This window comes from Argopecten irradians, chromosome 11 (genome assembly GCF_041381155.1).
Source record: "Argopecten irradians isolate NY chromosome 11, Ai_NY, whole genome shotgun sequence".
Lineage (NCBI taxonomy): Eukaryota > Metazoa > Mollusca > Bivalvia > Pectinida > Pectinidae > Argopecten > Argopecten irradians.
This window is the reverse complement of record NC_091144.1, coordinates 40,539,331-40,562,323: the sequence shown is the minus strand read 5'-3', so window position 1 is coordinate 40,562,323 and position 22,993 is coordinate 40,539,331. Positions and strand designations below refer to the sequence as shown.

Sequence of the window (22,993 nt, the reverse complement as noted above, 5' to 3'; positions counted from 1 at the left end):
CTGAAGACACATTCCGTGAAAAATAGAACAATAATAATGGGAATAATTCACGTACTCTGTTTTGACAGACTTATAAGCAGTAGTCTTGTCACGATGAAAGTTCCTGAAAGTGTCTCATCAATGTAGTCTTTTTTATGCCATAAGAAGCAAACCAGAGAAGAACAGCATGGCCATGGTCTATATTTTTCTGTATATATATTTTGAAATGGGTACATTCAATATGAAGGGTTTGATTTAAGTTTCATATTTGAAAAAAAATAAACCTAACTAAAATGGGTTAGAGATTATAATTTTGGGCTCCTCCGGAAGTGCGTCTTGACCAGAAATGCTAGCTTTACTTGAAGGAAAATCTATGGCGCGGGTTAAGGCAAAAATATTGAAAAATCCACACAATTGACCTACAAATTAAATCAGCTTATTTTGGCATTGTGATAGAAATGCTCAATTTAAGACAGGTTTTAAGAAGAAAAATGTGTACAATTTTGTGCAATTTTGGACTAAAAATCATGATATTTTGCATTTTTTCGTGTATTTTTTGTTGTTACCATGGTATTCACATGTATGAGTAAGCGCAAAATATGGTCAAATCCTTATCAAAATATCATACTGTAATTGCAAAAGTTGTGCAGATTCATTATATATATATTTTTACAGGTTTTTTTTACAGTTTAATGACTATATCTATATTTCTAAGGCATGCGCCTTATTTTTATACAGTATTTTGTCAAAATCTACTGTTTTCTGCAACCATATGTTAAGACAAAATAATCTCATTTATTTGTTTACCCTTTTTATTGTGCAGACTTACTTTAACTATCAACGTTCCTAAAAGTCCCTCATTACAGCGTTTTTGTTTCATATATCATAACAAAAGTGTAAAAAAAATTCGTGTATTTACCCTTTTTTTATTGTACTAAAACAGTCTTTTGTAATGATTGAATCTCCTGAAAGTCTCGTTTTCCATGACATTTGTTAGAAAGATAGTTATATTTTCACTCGTGTATGAAAACAGACTCTCATAATAGCGGTTTTTTGTGTCATATTTAAAGACAAATTTATAATTCCACTAACATACACGTATTTACCCCAGTCGTCTTCTCACGATCAAAGTTGTTTGTACAATATGCTAAAATTATAACTTCGCTTGTGTATTTACCCCTTTTATTGTTTACACCTACCATTCAAGCCTTTACGTTTACATTGTAAAATCCCCCCGATTAATATGCAGATCGATTTATGTTTAGTCAATACACCAGCGATCCTGTACACGTATACGTATAGGTAACAATCAATGGGACTGTGACGAGACTAGGTACAAGGAAAGGGAACTACGTGCCGAGTGGTCGTGAAGGTAAACAATCAGAGGAAGGAATACATTCCGGGTCAAAGGTGAGAAATACACTACGAAAGGTAAGTTCAGAAAACATTTTAGTAAGTAGGACTTTCGAATTAATGCTTTTAACAAAAGATAATTTTACAAGATCCTACATTGTATTGCTATAGATGTGTTGTACTCTTTACTCATCATTAAGTGCACCTGCACTGATCATGTAGATTAATGAAATTTACACCCTCATTAACGCTAAACGAAAAATTTGTATGTGAAAAATATAATGTGTTATATTTTTTTCAAACACAAGTGTTTTCGCCAAGCTTATCTGTAATAAGGTGTTATTATAACGCACACTGAAAAGACTTAATACTTTCTTTCCTTTGCATATTCCACTGTAACTGACATTGATTTTGATTCAATCGAACTATTCTATAAAAGTATTATAAAGTATACATACATAAACATGAATATCAACATACCGGTTTCAAGTCTGGTTTAATTTGTGATAGATCTATATTTTTTTAAAATAATTTATATTCAAATACGAAATTGGCCACAAATGGTTAATGTAATTAAAGAGTTATATATGTACGCATTTGCATTCACAGTTAAATATCTACACGTACACGCGCTAACGTGTACACAGTCATAATTCCTGAATTGATTTTTTGGTTTACTTTCCTTAAGTATACAATGCCGAAGACTAGCTCGTCCCGCCGTCTATAATGAAAACCACCACCACTTCTTCCATTTAAATGTAATGGTGTAATCCGAATGTGTAATTATAGAAGTAGTATTGTAAATTCTGTACACGAGTATATATTAATCGTTAAAGTCTGGCTTATTATATATATATAGCTAGTGGAATACATCGGTCCACAATTATTTAAGTCGAGTGAGTACAGTATGTCATTATACACACGCCCCGTTGTGTCTCACATGAGAGTGTAAAGAGGTCATTATTAGTTATAATATATAAATATATCCATTTCTTTACAGCATGCAGAACTACGGGGGCTATCCCCCACCAGGAGGACCAGGAGGTTACCCTCCGCCAGGTGGACAGGGCTTTCCTCAAGGAGGCCCTGGATATCCTCCAGGTAGCGGCTATCCTCAACCAGGAGGCCCAGGCTTTCCGCCACAAGGTGGCGCTGGTTACCCGGGAGTAGGACCCGGAGTGCCACCTGGAGCATATGGACAACCCGGTTACCCATCCTCAGTATGTAACATTTGTAGTTGACAGATTTCCCACTCTCATTACCGTCATGTCGTTGCTTTTAAACGCATCAGAGCGTACACACTGACGTACAGTGATCGGACAAACGTACTCTGACTCATCTTATTTTTACTTTATATTTCACGAATTTTGAGACTTTTCATTAATGGGACTAATTTATGATAGAACTTTAATAATGGGAATGATTCACGTACCACGGAATGTGTCTTTATACTTTGTGTATAACTGCAAAAAATAGCTGCAAATTACGTGTCGGAAATATTCGTACAATTTCCCGTTTATTTCAAGAGATATCAATGCTACTTTAAAAAAATGCAAATGACATTATGAAGTAAACAAAATGACGTTAAAGTTTTGTTACATGACGTGTATGTAATCATCTATAATACAAATTCCAAATAAAAGAGAAATATTTCAAACATATCTGAAAATATTTCGCAAGTAGTTTTTTACAAACTTATGTTATTTCAAGAAAATCTCATTAAAAATATGATGGTAAATGGAACAGTTGTCAAAATACATGAAATATAGAGCAAAAATATGAAGTCTCCGTAAACGTGTGTCCGTTGTCTGAACTTTAAGACTACTTTACAGTACGAAACAGCTAAAGAACTGTTTAGTTTCTTGGTATTGTGCATACTGTTTGCAGAAGCATGACCGGTGGAATTGTTCAGTGGAAAAATTGCGTTTTTAAGTTAATGTCGTTTTGATCGATGCACATGATCTGTAGGTTTTCGACTGCTGAAATAAAATCTCAAAACTACATGGGATATAAATTTCAGTAAACGTCGGTAATTTGTTTATATATATATCTGAATAAAATGATTAATATATTAACAATGTTTTAATCACTTTAGGGCATGCCCCCAAACCAAGGATATCCCGGTATGGCACCAGGAGGTATGGCACCGGGAGGTATGATGCCTGGAGGCATGGCGCCTGGAGGAATGATGCCAGGAGGAATGGCGCCGGGAGGCATGGCGCCGGGAGCTATGCCATTTCAAGGAATGCCACAGCAGATGGGAGCAATGTATGGGGGCCCTCCGATACAAAATCCGGTATGTGAAACATTACACAGTATAAAGTTATGTCGCTATATATATCGGATATCTATCAATCCCATGTAACAACGGTTTACTGAATACCTGTCGATTCCCGACATAATCGGGTTATCAAATACCTCTGAATTTCAGACAACGTTGGGTTTCTAAATTCCTGTCAATTCAAAACAAAAATCGGGTTACCAAATCATTTCAATTTTAAACTAGTTACACGTTACCAATCAGCTATCAATTCCAGAAAAAATGGGTTACCACTAGCTTTCACTTCTAAACAACTGGGTTACCAAATACCTTTCAATTCCAAATAACTTTGGGTTATCAAATAACTATCCATTCCAAGCAACATTGGGTTACCAAACACCTTGCAATTCCAAACAACAAATTGGGTTGGCAAATACCTTTCAACTCCAGACAAGATCGGAATTCTTAATACCTATAAATTTCAACCAACAATGTGTTACCATTAATCGTGAGCTCCAAAAACAGTTGGCGCCTTCATTTGATGTAATTATCACTCATTTTGGTATTGTATAAACCTATCATATACATTTGTACGTACTGACTGACTGACCACTCATATAAATACTTGAAGGTATTTATTACGGTAAAGCGTAGTATAAAAACTATATAAATAACAATTGTATATATATCAAAGCATATAAATATTGCTGACCAAACAGCATAGTGCTAAAAAAACAAACAAAAAATGGCCATTTCAAAACAAAAAAGGAGAAAACTCAAATGTGTCTTGTATACTATAGTCTGTTCCAGCTAAATAATGGATATTCCTTGTTTCTTGATAAATACACGTGATATTTCATAAAATGAGGTGTAATCTTCCGCCTCACGAGATGAAATATTATTATTTGCCCTTGCGATAATTTCGGCGTATTTTTTGTGAGCATAACGTTATATTTCTATACAAAACTTGACGTCATTTTGTGCACAAACTAATGACGTAAGAATAAAACTGATATTTTCACTGTCAATGATGCATTCCTATTGGTCAAAATTGAGTGAAAATACCAAAAGTGATCACTTGTATTTTCACCTTAAAACCTTATATTTCACTGCGAAAAATGTTATAACATGGCTAATAAAACGAGCATGATTCAGCAAGACGGGAGGTAACTCTAAACATTCGTTCGTGGGTTTCACTACGCGAAGTGTTGATGAAATGTTGAGAGATTTTTTTCTACACCCACCCTCCGATTATTTGAATGTTTGCAACAATGACACAAAATTCAGCAGAAATGTAAACATGGGTATATTTGGTAATAATGTACAATGTCTATAGGCCAGTTCTTGATACATTAGACCCATTGAATTCGGAAGCTTACCGTCTGGTTTCTTCCGAAGCGCCTCGGTTTTCTGCAAGGCAGACATTTTGTCTGTTCGTGGGATCACCACGTGCACTTCAAACCACGTGATTCCCGACAGTGAAGATAGCAGCTATTGTCTATATATAGACCTTCCTGCAGAACAAAATAGTTGTACAAATAGCAACCCTATTAAATACAAATCCTTATTATCACTATTATCAGGGCTTGTATTTTAATATTGTAAAAGTTAAAACCATTCCACACACAACAACAACAAATATAGACATCTTACTTAAGATGAAGGGAGATAACCCCAAAATCAGAATATACCATTCTTGTTTACAGCCAATGCCATTTGAGACACAGATACAGGGTGGCCTTGTAATAGGGAGAAGTATCGTCGTCAGCGGTATGGCCATCCCCGGGAACGAAGGGTAACTACCTCTTAATATAAGCTAAAGATATACACATTTAAACTATATTCAATTTCGAAAGTTGAATAAGTACGATATTTCAACTGCATTTAATTTTCGAAAGTAGAATAAGAACGATGTACCAACTATGTTAAATCCTGAAAGTTAAATAAGTATAATGTTTCGACTATATTGGTTTTTTGAAAATTGAATAAGTACAATGTACGACTTTTCAACTATTTGTAATAATTACAGATGTAATTATTTTCGAATATTCGTGCACTGTGTACAATGTATCACATGATTTCAAAGATACGTTAGGTACGTTTTTATCTATTTAGTATTATATATCATATCTAATAATAAAAAAATGTATGATTTTATTAGATAATTAAATTATAACGAATATTGTATTATGCATTATCGCTATAATTTCCCAGCTCGGTTTTATTTAGATCATCTTTTCTTACATTAGTAAATTCTTCATCAATTTCCAAGAGGACCCATCTGGCGAAAACATTGCCCTTCATTTTAATCCTCGGATTAACGCTGGGCCGGACAACAATGTACTCGTTCTTAATACTAAATCTTCCGGAAGCTGGGGAGATGAAGATAGAGGCGCCCCCTATTTTCCGTTTGGAATTAACCAACAATTTGAAATACGCTTTATCGTGGACCAAGATAGATACCGGGTAAGTTTATGTGTGTATTGTCATTCAATAATTCAATATTACTTGTAAAAAAAACAACATTTATATTGGCTTGACATATTGTTATCAGCCCATAAAGAAACAAATGGCCATTTGTAATGTCACTTCTGATTGGCTCATTATATAACGACGTAATGACTTCATAGACAAAAGAGCCAAAAAACTTTTTGATTTTAAAGAGATAATCTGTACTAAATTGAATTTTAAGGATTAATTTGAGTATGTTTTTATATAATGGAGTTATAACACAAAAATCAGAGTGTACACTTCAAGGTTTATTTAGAGTTCACTAAGATTTTTGTGCATCGTCAGTGATCCACGGTTGATTGCACTACGCTACGCTACACTTATCACCCGTGTGACAGTTCGAGCTCAGAGAACCGCTTCAATGGCGTCACTCTATAAATAGTAACCAATCAACATTACTCTTTTAAAATGATAATTCTTTAGGTTAGAAGGAGAATATTCATGAATATCAATGTTGTTTATGTACAGCTTCTGTGAAGCGTATGTTACCTCCAATCTCATTGGCTAAAAATATCGACAGGAAAATCTGTTGAGGCCAATCAAATGGCACTTGACGAAAGGGGTGCTCTGATATCGAGGTGTCCCACGGGTGATAAGTGTAGCGGGTCACCAACGATGATTTTTGTGGTATATCACCGTAACATAATCTTAATCACAAGTTAATACTTAACAATACTACGAAGAACATTTTTAATATATTTTTTTCTAGTTTTTCACTACAATGAGTGCTTTATATAATAGCTTTTTTTCGGAATTTCAAAGTAAATGTGCCTTTATTTTACTTGATTATTGTTTCTTTTGCAGATATTTTCTAACAATAAGCCATTCTGTGACTATCCCCACCGTATCCACCCACCGCAAAAGTTTGGATACATCAGTATCAGCGGTGACGTGCAAATCCATCAAATCAGATTCGAATAGAGACTTACTCAGTATCGACAAAATAACTTGCATTTTCCTATTTAATTATGGTTCAACAGAAAAATTCCAATTCGCAATTTTTTTTTGATATATACATAACGCCCAATATCGAAATAATTCATGGAGCACATAAATTTATCTATCGTTTAGTAAATAAATGTCATATAACATAAAACTACAACAGTCCTTATTCTTTTCTTTTTCTTAAAAATGTTGAGGTTTCCCTTCCCTGTAAATATCATCGAATCACACATGAGTGATTGTTCTCGAAGTGTGACTTATTTCTCGTGCATATTGGGGTCATGAATTCTCATGATCAACACTTTTAGCGTCGTCAAAGTATGAATCAATGAATAATCAAACCATCTTCCATTTAAACTTTTATATTTATTTCCATCGGAATCGGAATTAAACATCTAAACACCAAAAGCAAGATACAGAGACGGAATACACAAAACAGCAAAGTCCGGATATTGATGGTATCAACTAATACATAATATATTATATATATACCCATGTATATAGCATTCTCCCTTACACCCCGCATAATGATAGTTTTACACAAGCCATGGGTGGAATATGTAGAACTATGTTTCCTAATCTAATTTATTAATCTGGCATAATTTTTCTTTAATCTTAAAAACGTTTAAGTAACTTGAAAAACAAACTGTTGGTCATATCAAGTTAATTACTACAAAATTATCAATATAGTGCAAAATGTATCATCCATTTTTTTAAACAAGAGACGGTTACGTGTTTAAACGAAAAATGTAAATAGTTGATCCAGACAACTATTATAGGCTCACGTGCTCATTCGGGCATCAGAATGAAAGCATCCTCTACCTCTAGAAATATATTAATCTATTAAAGACACCAGTTTCCCGTATCGCGTGCGCAGTTGGAATCTGCGCATAGCGAATGTACACAGACTCCACACCCGACAAGCAAAATAATAATGCGAGTACGCTCGCACTAAAAATCAAAACTGTTTTTCTCGGAAACACACTATATTCACGCGAGTCAACCTGCTGTTTCCAAAACGAGGCTGAGAGTGCTTCCATACGACAGCTTCCCTATCAACAATCATGATCGAGACTGTCATTGTATTAGAAAGCCAGAGGAAACAGAATACCAATACATGTTTGTATCCCATTTTCTTTGATTTCGATTGGACATCTTTCTGTTCCGCCCATCCCTGCATTCTAGCCTCGGAGAGGGGCGGCACATATGACATCGCCTTCGTCCAGGCTGGTTTATTAGCCGCAATGAGAGAGAGATGTTATATTGTCAGGGAAGCACCCTCAGCCTCGTTTTGCAATTTAATGGCGGAAGCGTGAACAACTAAACACAGAAAATGATATACGTAATATAATAATACACCAGACAGGCTCCAAGACCATGAAATGTTGCATATAAAGGTCATATTTGTATACCGCAATTGTATAATATTTCACCGGCAAGTAAAAAAATCAGACCAATTTGTAGAACATATATATGTGCATACACTGTGCATTCAAAGCGTAGTTTTCTGCCATCCTTAAAGTGAATAGTCGGGCAAAGAAAATCAGTCTAAATGTATTCATTGGCATTCCAAAATTCCTTACATATCAAAACGACGGTCAAGTTCTGCTAATGTTGCCAGTTTTGACCATTGATATTATGGAAAACCCCATGTAATCAAACACAGTTCTAAAAAAAAAAATCTTTTTGAAAGCGAGACTGCATGGAAATGCCAACACGGACTTGGACAGCAGCGAGGACGTTTTAGGATTTCTATTATGTAAATGAATTTCATCGCATGTAGAATGATTTTGATAGGAAAATTTATTTTCCTAGTTCATAAGAAATTACCCTGGATATCTTAACACATTTTTACATACCTTCCATCACTCAGCGGGAAGCTGCTGCAGGTTATAGACTACAAGTATAGTGTAATAGATCATGTTGTTATATCTCTCAATGTAAAGTAGTAATTATATAGATTTGCATTATAGAATCGTACCACAAGCCACCTGTCGGTAGTACCCCAATTACGCTAACATTATTTTCGTATATGGTAATGATACACATATCTCCCGTTATATCGCCCACATGTTATCCAAAGGAAACTACGAACGGATCACACACAAATGTGTTTGTCTGTTCGGTCAATCTACAACGCACATACAACACAAAACAACAACTGATGTAAGTGATGTCAAAGATTATCTCCGACACTGCTAAGGACGAAATCAACAGCTTTATTGCCACCTTTGCCCGAACAAAGGTGCAAAGGAAACATGTATCAAGGTGATACAGGTTTTTTTTTCCTTTTCCTCTGTCATTGTATTTTATGGATATATCAAAGTTAAGCAAGGTGATACAGTTTTTCTCATTTTTTTTGTCATCACTGCCCTTTGATGCAGATATCTCAATTATATTACTGCTGAGGCCGTTTCGCTAGCATTTTTGTCTTCATCATGTTGGGATGTGAATTCTTATAGAAATGATCCCAAACCAAGGAGGCCCAATTCCCAGTGCCGTTTACATATAATCCGCCATTGAGATTTGTGCGATAGCAGGCATTGTACCACCAACTGGCCTTACGTAACGCAACACAATTGTTGCCGATCCACTCATCATTATCATTGTCGAAAGTGGAAAACTTCATCCCATTGTGAATGGCCATTGCGTCATCTGTCAAATGAATCAAATCAAATATTAACCATTAGGACTAAAGATGCTCCATCGTCAACAGAGCATAAACGAAAATATTAATTTGATCAATAACTGATATTTTATCACGTGTATATGTGTCAAATAAACATAAAAAATGTATGAAATGATTTATTTTGCTTTTAGTATATGCGCAATCAACACTTCATTCAATATAGACAAAAGTGCTATGGATTTTTTTTTCGGGACGCATTAAATTATTTTTAATATTTCATTCTAAAAAAATAATATGCTCAGACATTCCAATAGTGGTAATGTAATACAGTAAGTAAAAGAGAAAGGTTAAAGATTATGAGCGATTCGAGAAAAACATCAAGGAAATGAGGAAGTTGATTCAGGCTGTTGAGGAGGAGGAAATGAGGAAGTTGATTCAGGCTGTTGAGGAGGAGGAAATGAGGAAGTTGATTCAGGCTGTTGAGGAGGAGGAAATGAGGAAGTTGATTCAGGCTGTTGAGGAGGACATGAAACCAACGCCGCAGATATCCTTCTTTTTTGAATTGACGAAGAAACTACAAACCGCCAAATCGCTGTACAAATTCAATACTGAAAGTGTGGTGCCTCGTCCACCACATTTTGTACCCGGGACATTTGAACGATCTCAATTGAAATCAATGTTTGGGTATATTCAGATCGGTCAGGAGGTCAAAGATGTCGCTCGCTACAAGAAGAGACAGATTGACAGTACACGTGTCAAACAAATGTTCACATTCAGAGTCCCACAAAAGAAGGAAATCGCCTCGATGTGTCCAATTGATGATAAACACGCTTGGATATCAGTAGTCATCAGAAGATGTTTGATTTTAGTCAACAACGACGGCCAGGTTATGGAGACTATAAAGCTGGACTTCAATCCGGGGGATCTGACATTGACCAACACAGGAGGACTTCTGATGATGAATCACCACGTGCACTGATATACCATCTGTCCGAGGTCAGACGAGTCACCACGTTTGCTGACGTCAGTCCATTACGTGCTTGCTATGTGAGTGTGAGTGACAATGACGAGGTGGTTGTTAGTACTGACTCTCCAACAATACTGGTACTGAATAAGTCTGGGAACAAGGTCAGACAACTCTCGTGTGGAGGGAAGGGACTGAGCATCGTCTGTCTGACCACAGGACATGTCGCTGTGGTGGTATACAAGCCCGATGATGATGATCGGCGTGAACTGGTAATAAAGGACCAATCCGACAACACCTTATATACCTGGAGTGGGGAACTGGACAAGGATGAGGAGGTCAGTGGGATGGGATTTGGTACGATAAGCCGTGACATGTACAACAGAGTGTTTGTTCCTGATTTTTTAAGCCAACAGGTACTTGTTGTGTCAGGAGACCATAAAACAGCCTGTCTCCTGGACGAGGGACTTGAAACTATGGGTCCTACAGCTGTAGGTGTAGATAGGTGTGGATAGGGTATGTTGATGGCACGATTCAGGTGATGGAACTATGAACACGTGTTATAGTGATGATACTGTACACGTATTAGAACTAGAAACACGTGATTAGATCATGAGGAAGTGAACAGATACATTTCGTGTGATGGAACTATAAACACGTGATGAGACACCGAGGAAGTGGACAGATACATTTCCTGTGCTAGAACTATACAGGCGTGATATGATACCGAGGAAGTGGACAGATACATTTTGTGTGATGGAACTATAAACACGTGACGAGATACCGAGAAAATGGACAGATACATTTCGTGTGATGGAACTATAAACACGTGACGAGATACCGAGGAAGTGGACAGATACATTTCGTGTGATAGTACAATAAAGACGTGATGAGATACCGAGGAAGTGAACAGATACATTTTGTGTGATGGAACTATAAACACGTGACGAGATACCGAGGAAGTGGACAGATACATTTCGTGTGATAGTACAATAAAGACGTGATGAGATACCGAGAAAGTGGACAGATACATTTCGTGTGATGAAACTATAAACACGTGACGATATGAAGCAGAAATGGACAGATACATTTCGTGTGATGGAATTATAAACACGTGACTAAATACCGAGAAAGTGGACAGATACATTTTGTTTGATGGAACTATAAACACGTGACGAAATACCGAGAAAGTGGACAGATACATTTTGTGTGATGGAACTATAAACACGTGATAATATGAAGCAGAAATGGACAGATACATTTCATGTGATAGAACGGTAAAGACGTGATAGGATAAAGAGGAAATTGACAGATAAATTTCGTGTAATAGAACTATAAAGACGTGATAAGATACCAATGATGTGGACATACATTTCGTGTTATGTGAGTGAAGACATAGATGGAGAGGTGATGTAAAGCCATAAAATACACTTATTACAGATTAGTTGATCACAAAAGTAATTTATCTTTATTACTGTATAAAAGTGCTTCCTGAAATGAAGTTATGTTCAAACTGATACACTAACAAAGTTTTTTATATTACACTTAAATGACGCGACAGAAGTAAATGTCTTAAATTTTTAGCGATACTATTACAGGTCATAGCCACGGGTGTTTATATATATATTACCTGAACACCTTTCACACGGGTACATGCAGTCATGTAACGGTTCATTGGTTTTCTATAGGAGATTCAGTGTTGTAATTGAGATACGCAATATATTTTTAGCTACACGCTTTTAAAAATGTAGTTTGAGCTTGTTTACAGGTACGTACATGAATGTATACTGTCGATACCTTACTGGTTTCGCATGCAGAGTACATGTATATAGCTCTGGATTTCGGATACAATAAAGTGAGATAATGCTCACAAAATTTATAAGTATTTTAAACGTAAGTGAATCTATTCGAATTTATCGTCTATGGTTCTATGGTATAAGATATGAAGGCACATGCCATTTACATGTGTGTGACATTGTGCACGAAGTTAGACGTAAACAGGTGCGTGGTTGTTACACAAGTCTGTAAGACAGTAAACAAAAACTGTAAAAACACACAATATACAAATCTATCTTTGTTCTTAGAATGTTCAACTAATTGTTATCATAGTTTTTATGCCAAGAACGTAGATGATATTGATTCTTGGTTATGAATTTTGAAACATAATTTGTCGTAAGACAGATCAAGAGTGGGATACGTGGCTAAATCCATATATAGTACACAATTAACGATGGCTTTCGGTTTTGTATTTTGAAAAAAGAAAAACGCTTATTTGATATTCTTTACGTAATAGTATAAAATAACATCCATAAAACATAACAAACGAAGTATTTATTATAATATACGTATATTACATAAAAGTCTATAATCGATTACAAAGTAAAGGGGAGTAACTCGTACGTGACAATTTTATTGACTAAGAACACGGAATTCGGCAGTCCGGAAAACTCGTAATCCGGACGGTTTAGGCTGGGAACGAAGGTGTCCGGATTATCGAGGGTCCACTGAATATAGTCTGATGTCACAGATTCAGGATGACGCCATAGAGTTCCATTGACGTCCCAATGGTGAAGTCGATATATTTTTACGGTAAACATAACAGTATCTGTTCTTAATAACAGCAATTTAAAGAATATATTTAGACAGCTTTATTCGTCAATTATTTAATTCAGCACAGAATATGTTTACTACCACATTCTTGTTGCATAATTTATCGCCATCTTGAAATTAATTAGGTTTGAATTGCAAGTACCAATCCACCATAGGGTCAGATTAAATACCTCACACGGTTTAATGTAGTATCTCAGTACTGTTATATTACTTGTTTTAGTATCAGACACATCAAGTTTTAATTTGAGGAAGACAAAATTTCAGCATTGTATAGTTTTGCTGTATTCGCGGTCAGGTTCATTTTCGCAAACATTTAAAATCTTCGCAAATAAAAGAATTACAAATTAGGTAGCATGCATAGCTTAATATAAGAAATTGACAAATGAATATTTATCCCCGTGAATAAATATCACACAGACCGCGAATTTTTCCTCTCCAAATTAAGCAACGATATAGTATACACGACATACTTTGGCATGGGGTTGATACACATCGATCAGTAATAGGATCGCACTGTAAATTATTACAATTTTATTATTATTTTCATGTTAATGACCACATCAGGTTTTTTTAAAAAAAATTTTTGGTGTTACTCATGTTTTTAATGTAACTCATATAAATTATCACAGGTTGTATGATTACCATTTTCATGTTCATGATCACATCGGTGTTTATCTTATATTGATGTTGCTAATGGATACGTTCCTTTGAGTTTTCATTTACTTTAAATCTTTTTTTAACCTAGATCAAAGTTTTGAAATTTTCAAACAAAATTTATCAATATCTGTAACTAGTTATCATATGTAAATTTATCAAATAATATACTTCTACTGTTTGTAGAATTTTTATACAGGACCCTCTTGGCGGCCATTTTGAAAATATGTCTTCGATTTCATGAGAGACTTCCTTATTTTTTACTTCAATTGTTTTATTAAAGTCATCACTGCGACAACATTTTTATTGTGTTATGTGTTGATGTATATATTTACTATGATCATTGTAATAGCAATATTAATAATTAATGTGGTAAACAAACAATTTTGTCATTTTATTTGTGGGTAATTTGAGCGCTTATTTTTCAACTCTGAAATATTGTTAAATAACAAGTATTCAAATGGGGGTAAAAATAAGCACACGAACCCACCATTGATTACCTGAATTACAAAGAGCAACATTTTCTGCGTTGATACAGATAATTCTAAAATGGTTGATACCAAAACGTTTTATATAGGGTTTAATTGGGCAAAAATGACTAAAAGGTGTGTATTTTGTATATAAACCAAGGGCTAGGGGTCGCATATGTAGTTGTTCTAAAGGACAGAAGAGTCTTTTATACCATTTGTGTAAAGCCAACACATGTAAAATAAATTCTGCAAACAATCAGGCCTATATAATATATCTTAAGGAAAATATGGCTTTAATATATCGTGTATATGACGAAAACGATAAAATTGCCATAAAATCCTAATTTTGTGAAATAGGTATATTTCAGTGGCAATAACTCAAAAAAGAGTTTATGGACATATGTTTTTTACTTCTATTTTCTTTCTTTTATGGTAAAACTCTCCATTCTCGAAATTCTATACAAGAAAAAATAATAATACAAGATATTTTGAATCATCAGATTTGTTTATCCTTAAGTAGATAATTACAGTGACAATTATAATAATTATGTCGCTTATGTAATACTCACGTGGTTTTTATTTTAATGTTATCATTATGTAGCTTACGTTACTTATTTTTTTATTATTATTTTGCTTGTGTAATTTATCACATTTTCTGTTATTAATTGTATGTCGCTAATGAAATTGATCATATTTTTACAGCCTTTGTAAATAGTCAATTGTGATATTTATACCGCTTATGAGCCTCAACTTTCTCTGTAGAAACGTTGTTGGTATGACTATCAATCGGTATTAGAGTTCGATATTGGTCATTTTCTTATCTTCCTCCTCTTACAATAATTTATATCGCAATGTCCTATTTTGTACATATTTCATAAAATGAAAACTTATTATTCAATGCATTCCTGTTTTCAATATTTTAATGTATTGAATCTAAGCACAATCTAATCGAATACTTTTGCAACTGTTGTATTGCAAATTCAGCACTAATTTCAAATCAAATAATTCTGGAATGTAGTTTAAATGTTTGCTTTGAAATTTCTGCAAAAAAATCGTTGTGTTCAATGTAAAACAGGCTACATTATTCAATTAGAATATGAATCTTCAAAATGGCGGCCATCGCTGGATTTTCGCAATATATTTTGACGTGCGATTCCTAGTAAATGTAGGTTTTTGTATATATGTATTAAAATCATCTTAAAATTGTGTTCATTTTTAAGAGATTTTTTGATACTCATCATTTTAAAAAGTTTTATGTTTTGCTCGCCAAAGGTCGCGAATATATTTTTTAGACACGTTTCATAAAATTTCATTTGAAATAAACATTCATTTAAGATCCTATATACAATGTGTATATATATTATATACACATAAATGTTGTATATATCAAGGTTAACAAAAATGTATGGAAACTACAGTGATCTCCTTTTAGATATACTACAAGTTGAATTATACACCTATTCTCCAGTAAATCGAACCCATTGAAATCGAATTATGAAATAATAAACATTTTCGAAAGCCTTTAATTCTTACATTGTAGTTTACGTTATTTATTATGGTGTTGGGTACTTTTCTGCCAATTTTCATGACTCAAACTTCGTAAGATAAATTTCAACCTACACGGAAAGAAATGTTGCAAAAATACAGCGGTTATTTAAATTACAACGACGTCAACATTGAATACCAGGTCAAATAAAGACGAAAGCTGTCAATTGTTAGTGTATGCCATTTGTAAAGGTCTTGGGTACCTTTCTGTCAATTTTCATGACTTGGACTTCATTGGATAAAATTTGACCTACACAGAAATAAAGATTACAAGAACAAAACTGTTATTTACGCTACCACAACGTCAACACAATTGAGATTGAAAACTACATCAAATAAAAACTCATTCAGTGTATTTTTACCTTTCTTTGAAACTTCAATATTAATGGACCATACTTAAAATATCAATCGTCATCTTATGCGCTCTTTCAAAGCAAATCATGTCCATTGAATGTATCATATCGTTATTCGAATCAATTAAATCTGAAAACAACAAACACTTTTTTTAAACAAAGATTTAAGGAGCAATTGTCATTATAATGTAAATTTATCTGTAAATAGTTTTACTCACTCATTGGCAATAAAAACTTTTTTAAACATAATTTTCACTGTTATATACTATAAGCTGCGTTACCGTTGACATTAAATTAAAATCGTGTGTTTTGCTACTATAAAACGATACATTTATTAGTTTCTTTCAAGCACCGGAACCTAGTTTCCACGAAAAACATGCAAAACTTCATATATTTCTGTTGTGATATAATACAAAACATTACGAGCATTATTTCAAATATTTTCAATAAGCTACGTTATCATGATGTCATTATTCCATATCATATGTAAAACTGTTCGGTTCCATCTGAACTTGTACCTATTCGTGGCCTTGGAATGTGATATTAGTATACGATTACTGTTGTTTGATGGAACAGTGATGAGGAGATAATACGCAAAGTTTCAAAGTTACGTTCCTATAAACTACGTTACCGTTATTTTTGAAGTAAAAATCAAAAGAATCTCAACGAGGACGCCACACAGAGATTGATTAAAAGAAGAAATGTAGACGTAATATGTAATACTCCTGAAATTTTAATAATCGATCACAAATGTCTTTTTGTAAACAAAACATATACAAAATAAACAGACCGAAAACCGCACCATCGGATCGGATTCAATCGACCTTCAAGATGGTCATAACATATGTATCGAAAATTAAGCATGGTCTTAGACAAGTTAGATGAAAGGAGAGGTATCACTTTGGGCCGTTTTACGGCCACACAGTGATAAGCAAAATGTTTTGCATTAAGATACCTTAGGGTCAGCTGCATATTGTATGCTATTCAGAATATCCAATTTTTACTGCGCTCATTTTAATTTTACGGGTCAAAGGTCAAAGGGTGAAAATTCACGTTTTAATTGTTTAAGTCCTAATTAACTAAATAATAGAATGGAGATAATATTTTTCCATGTAAAAAATGGGGTTTCTGACTTTCAGTTCAGAACACTGATGAAAATTTTAAAAAGTAGGTCACAGTGACCTAGTTAAGTATTTCTTCCATTTTAGCATTAAATTTTTTAATATTTTTGCTGAAAACTAAGATTTTTTAGCAATTTTATAGCTTGAATTTAATGTTTAAAACTACATGTGGATGTTGACATGACCTGCATAAGATGATTAAATCCTAGGGTCACATTGGCTAGGCCACTTGCATAAATTATGTCTTATTTAAATTATTCTACAGTGTATTCATACGACACCTGTGAGCGTGTCAGAATAATGATTGTATATACATACCTTACATACCTACTGACTGCAACCACGTAACTTCATATCGTGATATAATTAAGCTGAACCGGGAAGTCAATTGTGTAGTTTGCAGTCAGGAATAGGGGTGGATAAAAGACGATGGCAAGCAAGCGTTCTATCTGCCGCGCCCGAGTGCATGTGCCCGACATGTGTGCGATATGTCAAAGTACAGAAGATATAAATTGGTATTGTAACGATTGTCTGGAAATTTTATGTGATAAATGTAAAGACGGTCACAAACGAGGAAGGAAAACACGAAACGACAACGTCGTACCAATAAAGGAGGCGAATAAACAGGGCGAGACCATCATTTCCGAGGTATGTAAGACACATCCTGGCAAATCATGTGACCTGTACTGTAGCGAGTGTGAAGTCATCATGTGTGCATCATGCTTTACCCAGAAACATAAACAACACGCTTTCAAAACTATAGAAGAAGAAATTATATCACAGCAAATGTACATACAAAATGAACTGGACACGTTGAGATCGGAGGTTGATCAATCAGACACTAAAGTAACACAAAATAAACAAGACACCAAGTCATTCGAGGATAATGTCCATGGTGCAATTAAGGAAATAGAATCCATGAGGTCAGAGTTGAAGTCCCAGATCGATTCTGTGGCCGACTCAGCAGTTACAGAGTTGTCGTCCCTACTTAAAGAAGTAAAAGAGACACAAGTTAAAGATTATGAGCGATCCGAGAAAAACATCCAGGAAATGAGGAAGTTGATTCAGGCTGTTGAGGAGGAAATGAAACCAACGCCGCAGATATCCTTCTTTTTTGAATTGACGAAGAAACTACAAACCGCCAAATCGCTGTACAAATTCAATACTGAAAGTGTGGTGCCTCGTCCACCACATTTTGTACCCGGGACATTTGAACGATCTCAATTGGAATCAATGTTTGGGTATATTCAGATCGGTCAGGAGGTCAAAGATGTCGCTCGCTACAAGAAGAGACAGATTGACAGTACACGTGTCAAACAAACGTTTACATTCAGAGTCCCACAAAAGAAAAAAATCACCTCGATATGTCCAATAGATGATAAACACGCTTGGATATCAGTAGTCATCAGAAGATGTTTGATTTTAGTCAACAACGACGGCCAGGTTATGGAGACTATAAAGCTGGACTTCAATCCGGGGGATCTGACATTGACCAACACGGGAGGACTACTGATGACTGATGAATCACCACGTGCACTGATATACCATCTGTCCGAGGTCAGACGAGTCACCACGTTTGCCGACGTCAGTCCATTATGTGCTTGCTATGTGAGTGTGAGTGACAATGACGAGGTGGTTGTTAGTACTGACTCTCCAACAATACTGGTACTGAATAAGTCTGGGAACAAGGTCAGACAACTCTCGTGTGGAGGGAAGGGACTGAGCATCGTCTGTCTGACCACAGGACATGTCGCTGTGGTGGTATACAAGCCCGATGATGATGATCGGCGTGAACTGGTAATAAAGGACCAATCCGACAACACCTTATATACCTGGAGTGGGGAACTGGACAAGGATGAGGAGGTCAGTGGGATGGGATTTGGTACGATAAGCCGTGACATGTACAACAGAGTGTTTGTTCCTGATTTTTTAAGCCAACAGGTACTTGTTGTGTCAGGAGACCATAAAACAGCCTGTCTCCTGGACGAGGGACTTGAAACTATGGGTCCTACAGCTGTAGGTGTAGATAGGTGTGGACATGTTTGGATAGGGCATGTTGATGGCACGGTACGTGTGATGGAACTATGAACACGTGTTATAGTGATGATACTGTACACGTATTAGAATTAGAAACACGTGATTAGATCATGAGGAAGTGAACAGATACATTTCCTGTGATGGAACTATAAACACGTGATGAGACACCGAGGATGTGAACAGATACATTTTGTGTAATAGAACTATAAACACGTGATGAGATACCGAGGAAGTGAACAGATACATTTCGTGTGATAGAACTATAAACACGTGATGAGATACCGAGGAAGTGAACAGATACATTTTGTGTGATAGAACTATAAACACGTGATGAGATACCGAGGAAGTGAACAGATACATTTCGTGTGATAGAACTATAAACACGTGATGAGATACCGAGGAAGTGAACAGATACATTTCGTGTGATAGAACTATAAACACGTGATGAGATACCGAGGAAGTGGACAGATACATTTCGTGTGATGGAACTATAAACACGTGATGAGATACCGAGGAAGTGGACAGATACATTTCGTGTGATAGAACTATAAAAACGTGATATGATACCGAGGAAGTGGACAGATACATTTCGTGTGATAGAACTATAAAAACGTGATATGATACCGAGGAAGTGAACAGATACATTTCGTGTGATAGAACTATAAAAACGTGATATGATACCGAGGAAGTGAACAGATACATTTCGTGTGATAGAACTATAAACACGTGATATGATACCGAGGAAGTGGACAGATACATTTCGTGTGATAGAACTATAAACACGTGATGAGATACCGAGGAAGTGAACAGATACATTTTGTGTGATAGACTTAATTAAATGAGTAAAGATACGTATTGCCAAAATACAATGATATGCTTTCTATCACTATAAATTATACTATCGGTACTACGATACATCAGGGTGTATATGAAAATGGGAGAATGATACACTAGAAAAGCTTTGTTCTTTGTTCTCGTAATACGTTCATCAATGACAGATAATGACAGAACAGATGTTTATGACTTAAAATGTTAAACTTAAAATGGTTTGAACAAAGCCACTTTGTTTGATAATGCAAATTGTCATTCACATTTATTGATATAATGAATGCCTCTGGTAGCTCTAGATCAGAAAACACCTTAGCAAAAGTTGCTAAAACCTTTCTTTTTTCTTTAGCAAAAAAGAAATGTTTTTAGCAGAACACATCTAGTGCTCCACAAAAACACTTTTTTGTCCTTTAAAATTACTAAAAATATGAATGATATCTACAATAGCGCATAGGGCAAAATTTGCAATGCTTTTAATTGCTAAAAGAAAACTAAGAAAATGATAAAAGAACATGATATTTTCGTACTTCTCCACATATTCCTCCCTATTCCTCAAGGCCATAACCAGGCCATTATTTTTTCAGTGTAACACTTGGAATGACAATGTACAGGTACTTAAATTCCATCTTGAATCATGAATTTGATAACTCAGGTATTTAGAATGAAAAAAATGTTGTTGCTATGACTATCAATCGGTATTAAAATAAAATATTTGGCCATTTCTGTTCCTCCACTTACTAGCATCAATATCTCAATGTTTTTATTTTGTATATATTTCATGAAATAAAAAACGAATCATTAAATGCATTCTTGTTTTATTGTTTACAATTTTTTAATGTACTAAATCTTAGAACAGTTTCTAATCGAATAATTTTACAACTATTGTTTTGCGAATTTCAGCACAAATTTCAAACAAAATAACTCAGAAATGTAGTTCAAATGTTTGGTTTGAATTTTTTGCAAAACGTCTTTGTGTTCAATGTAAAGCGGGACTGTAGTGTTCAAGGTGGATAATCACATAGTTCGTAAGTATAAAGATGTGTTATTTTTCTGTGATTAAATCATAGCTTTCTCAAGCAGTTCCTTCAGCTAATATTAAGTACGATTTTTTCCTTATTATCTAAATCGCGTACCGAGAAATGAAGTATTCGTTCCGTGTAATCACATAGCCCTGAACAGTCACAAATGGAAATACTTAAAACAAAAAACAAAACATAGATCCATTATACTTGACTATAATAAAGGATAATGACTAGACAAAGTCTTCGTTCGAAGCATAACTTGTTAAAGATGCTCCACCGCCGACAGAGCATAAATGATATTCATCATTTGAACAAAAATTGGTGTTTAATCGTGTATATATATATATGCCTAATTAACACAAGAAATAACATAAAATAATTTATTTCGCCTTTGGTGCATGCGCAGTCATTACTTCATTCCATATAAGATATTGTGCCACGGATTTTTTTCGGGATGCAATTAATTATTTTTCATATTTTTAACTTGTAAAATTAGAAGCTCAAACTTTTCAATGGTAGTAATGGTGTAAAGTAAGTAACTTTTGTAACAGAAGAAAAATACTAAATCGTCTGCTCCTGTTTTTGATAGTGAAAAAATACCATTTGTCTTTAATAGAAACACCAGCTCGATTTTGGATTACCTATAAAAAACGTAAATGTCAGAAGAAAATAAATTGATGTCCAAACAGCTAGTGGGGAATCATCGACATTGTACTTTTGTTTTGCCTTATGAGCTGTATCTATATTTAAAAAAGTGAAATTACCTGAGTATTGACGACAATGCGTTGAAACCTGTACATATATATCTCAAACACACACGGTTTCAGAGGAATAGTTTACCGGTTGTCTCGGGTGTGTGGGTAATGCCAAATGTAAATTACGAGGTGTCCCGAGAGGAGAATACCATCTTTTCCTTACAGTCAGTCAATAAGATTGCAATGGAGGTCTCGCTCATGAATAATGCATGAGAAAATGACAAGATGAATTTCCGCGCGCGATCGAGGACATTTGCGTGTTACTTTTTTTTTTTTTTTTTTTTTTTTTTGAAATGGGGCTGCTATTGTCTTAGTGACGGCACTTTGTGTAGTTGTATGATGTATCTGAAAGTAAAATTATTGCTCTTTCCAACCGTAGTAATCGTTTTTGTGAAGACTTGCTAGAAATTTGATTTTTAGGCGCGTAAGCTAGGTGGGGTAGAAGTTTTTTCTCGGGGAGCTTTTCTCCCTTTACATGTAATGCACAATGTAGAATATGAGTTTTACCAATTTTTGATATAGACCCCTAAAATGTCTTAAATTGATCAATGGGCACTTTAGGGGAAAACTGTCAATTATTCTCAGATCTCAACTTGAGATAAAATTGTCACGATTCCTGTTCCGCTTGCATAGGTGTCAAATATAAAGATAGTGTAAGATCTGGATATCTCAAAATGGATGCAGTAGATAATTTGTTTATCAACTGTAGAAAGGCATTTCCATATTCACTGGTCCATAGAAAACCCTTTTTTTTTGTTTCTCCGTCAATTTATCTTAAGGTTTATCGAGCTTGGAAAAAACTTAATTTTTGATAGTAGACGCAGGTACCCAAGAAGCTTCGTACATCATTAACAGTTTTAGGTTGTGACCGGTTTTCAACTTTTCCAACTATGCTGGGTCTGTAGCTACTACGTTGACTTTCTGTTTAAAGCAATTGCTATTGCTTTGGAGAAATTTGCA

General features: G+C 34.8%; 2 protein-coding genes and 1 pseudogene across 3 annotated transcripts; all 3 read left to right on the top strand.

Moving 5' to 3' along the window:
- The first annotated feature begins 1,241 nt into the window (after positions 1-1,241).
- Positions 1,242-7,205, top strand: LOC138335572 (galectin-3-like). 2 transcript variants are annotated; one of them, XM_069284733.1, is made up of 6 exons: positions 1,242-1,389; positions 2,333-2,552; positions 3,428-3,628; positions 5,299-5,387; positions 5,842-6,058; positions 6,908-7,205. In XM_069284733.1, the coding sequence occupies exons 2-6, from the start codon at positions 2,334-2,336 to the stop codon at positions 7,022-7,024; spliced, it is 843 nt and encodes a 280-aa protein (XP_069140834.1). In that variant the 5' UTR covers positions 1,242-1,389; position 2,333; the 3' UTR covers positions 7,025-7,205. The 2 variants fall into 2 exon arrangements, with proteins under 2 accessions (XP_069140834.1, XP_069140833.1); XM_069284732.1 differs by having other exon boundaries at positions 1,270-1,410.
- A 2,851-nt stretch (positions 7,206-10,056) lies between these two features.
- On the top strand, positions 10,057-15,904 carry LOC138335568 (uncharacterized; annotated as a pseudogene).
- A 1,085-nt stretch (positions 15,905-16,989) lies between these two features.
- LOC138335571 (uncharacterized) lies at positions 16,990-21,033 on the top strand. The gene has a single exon (XM_069284731.1). The coding sequence runs from the start codon at positions 17,821-17,823 to the stop codon at positions 19,477-19,479; it is 1,659 nt and encodes a 552-aa protein (XP_069140832.1). The 5' UTR covers positions 16,990-17,820; the 3' UTR covers positions 19,480-21,033.
- Positions 21,034-22,993: the final 1,960 nt, after the last annotated feature.

Coding starts and splice junctions, on each gene's coding strand:
- LOC138335571 (XM_069284731.1), top strand. CDS start 17,821: ATGGCAAGCAAGCGTTCTATCTGCCGCGCCCGAGTGCATGTGCCCGAC.
- LOC138335572 (XM_069284733.1), top strand. CDS start 2,334: ATGCAGAACTACGGGGGCTATCCCCCACCAGGAGGACCAGGAGGTTAC. Junction 2,553..3,427: donor AACCCGGTTACCCATCCTCA/GTATGTAACATT, acceptor TAATCACTTTAG/GGCATGCCCCCAAACCAAGG. Junction 3,629..5,298: donor GCCCTCCGATACAAAATCCG/GTATGTGAAACA, acceptor TCTTGTTTACAG/CCAATGCCATTTGAGACACA.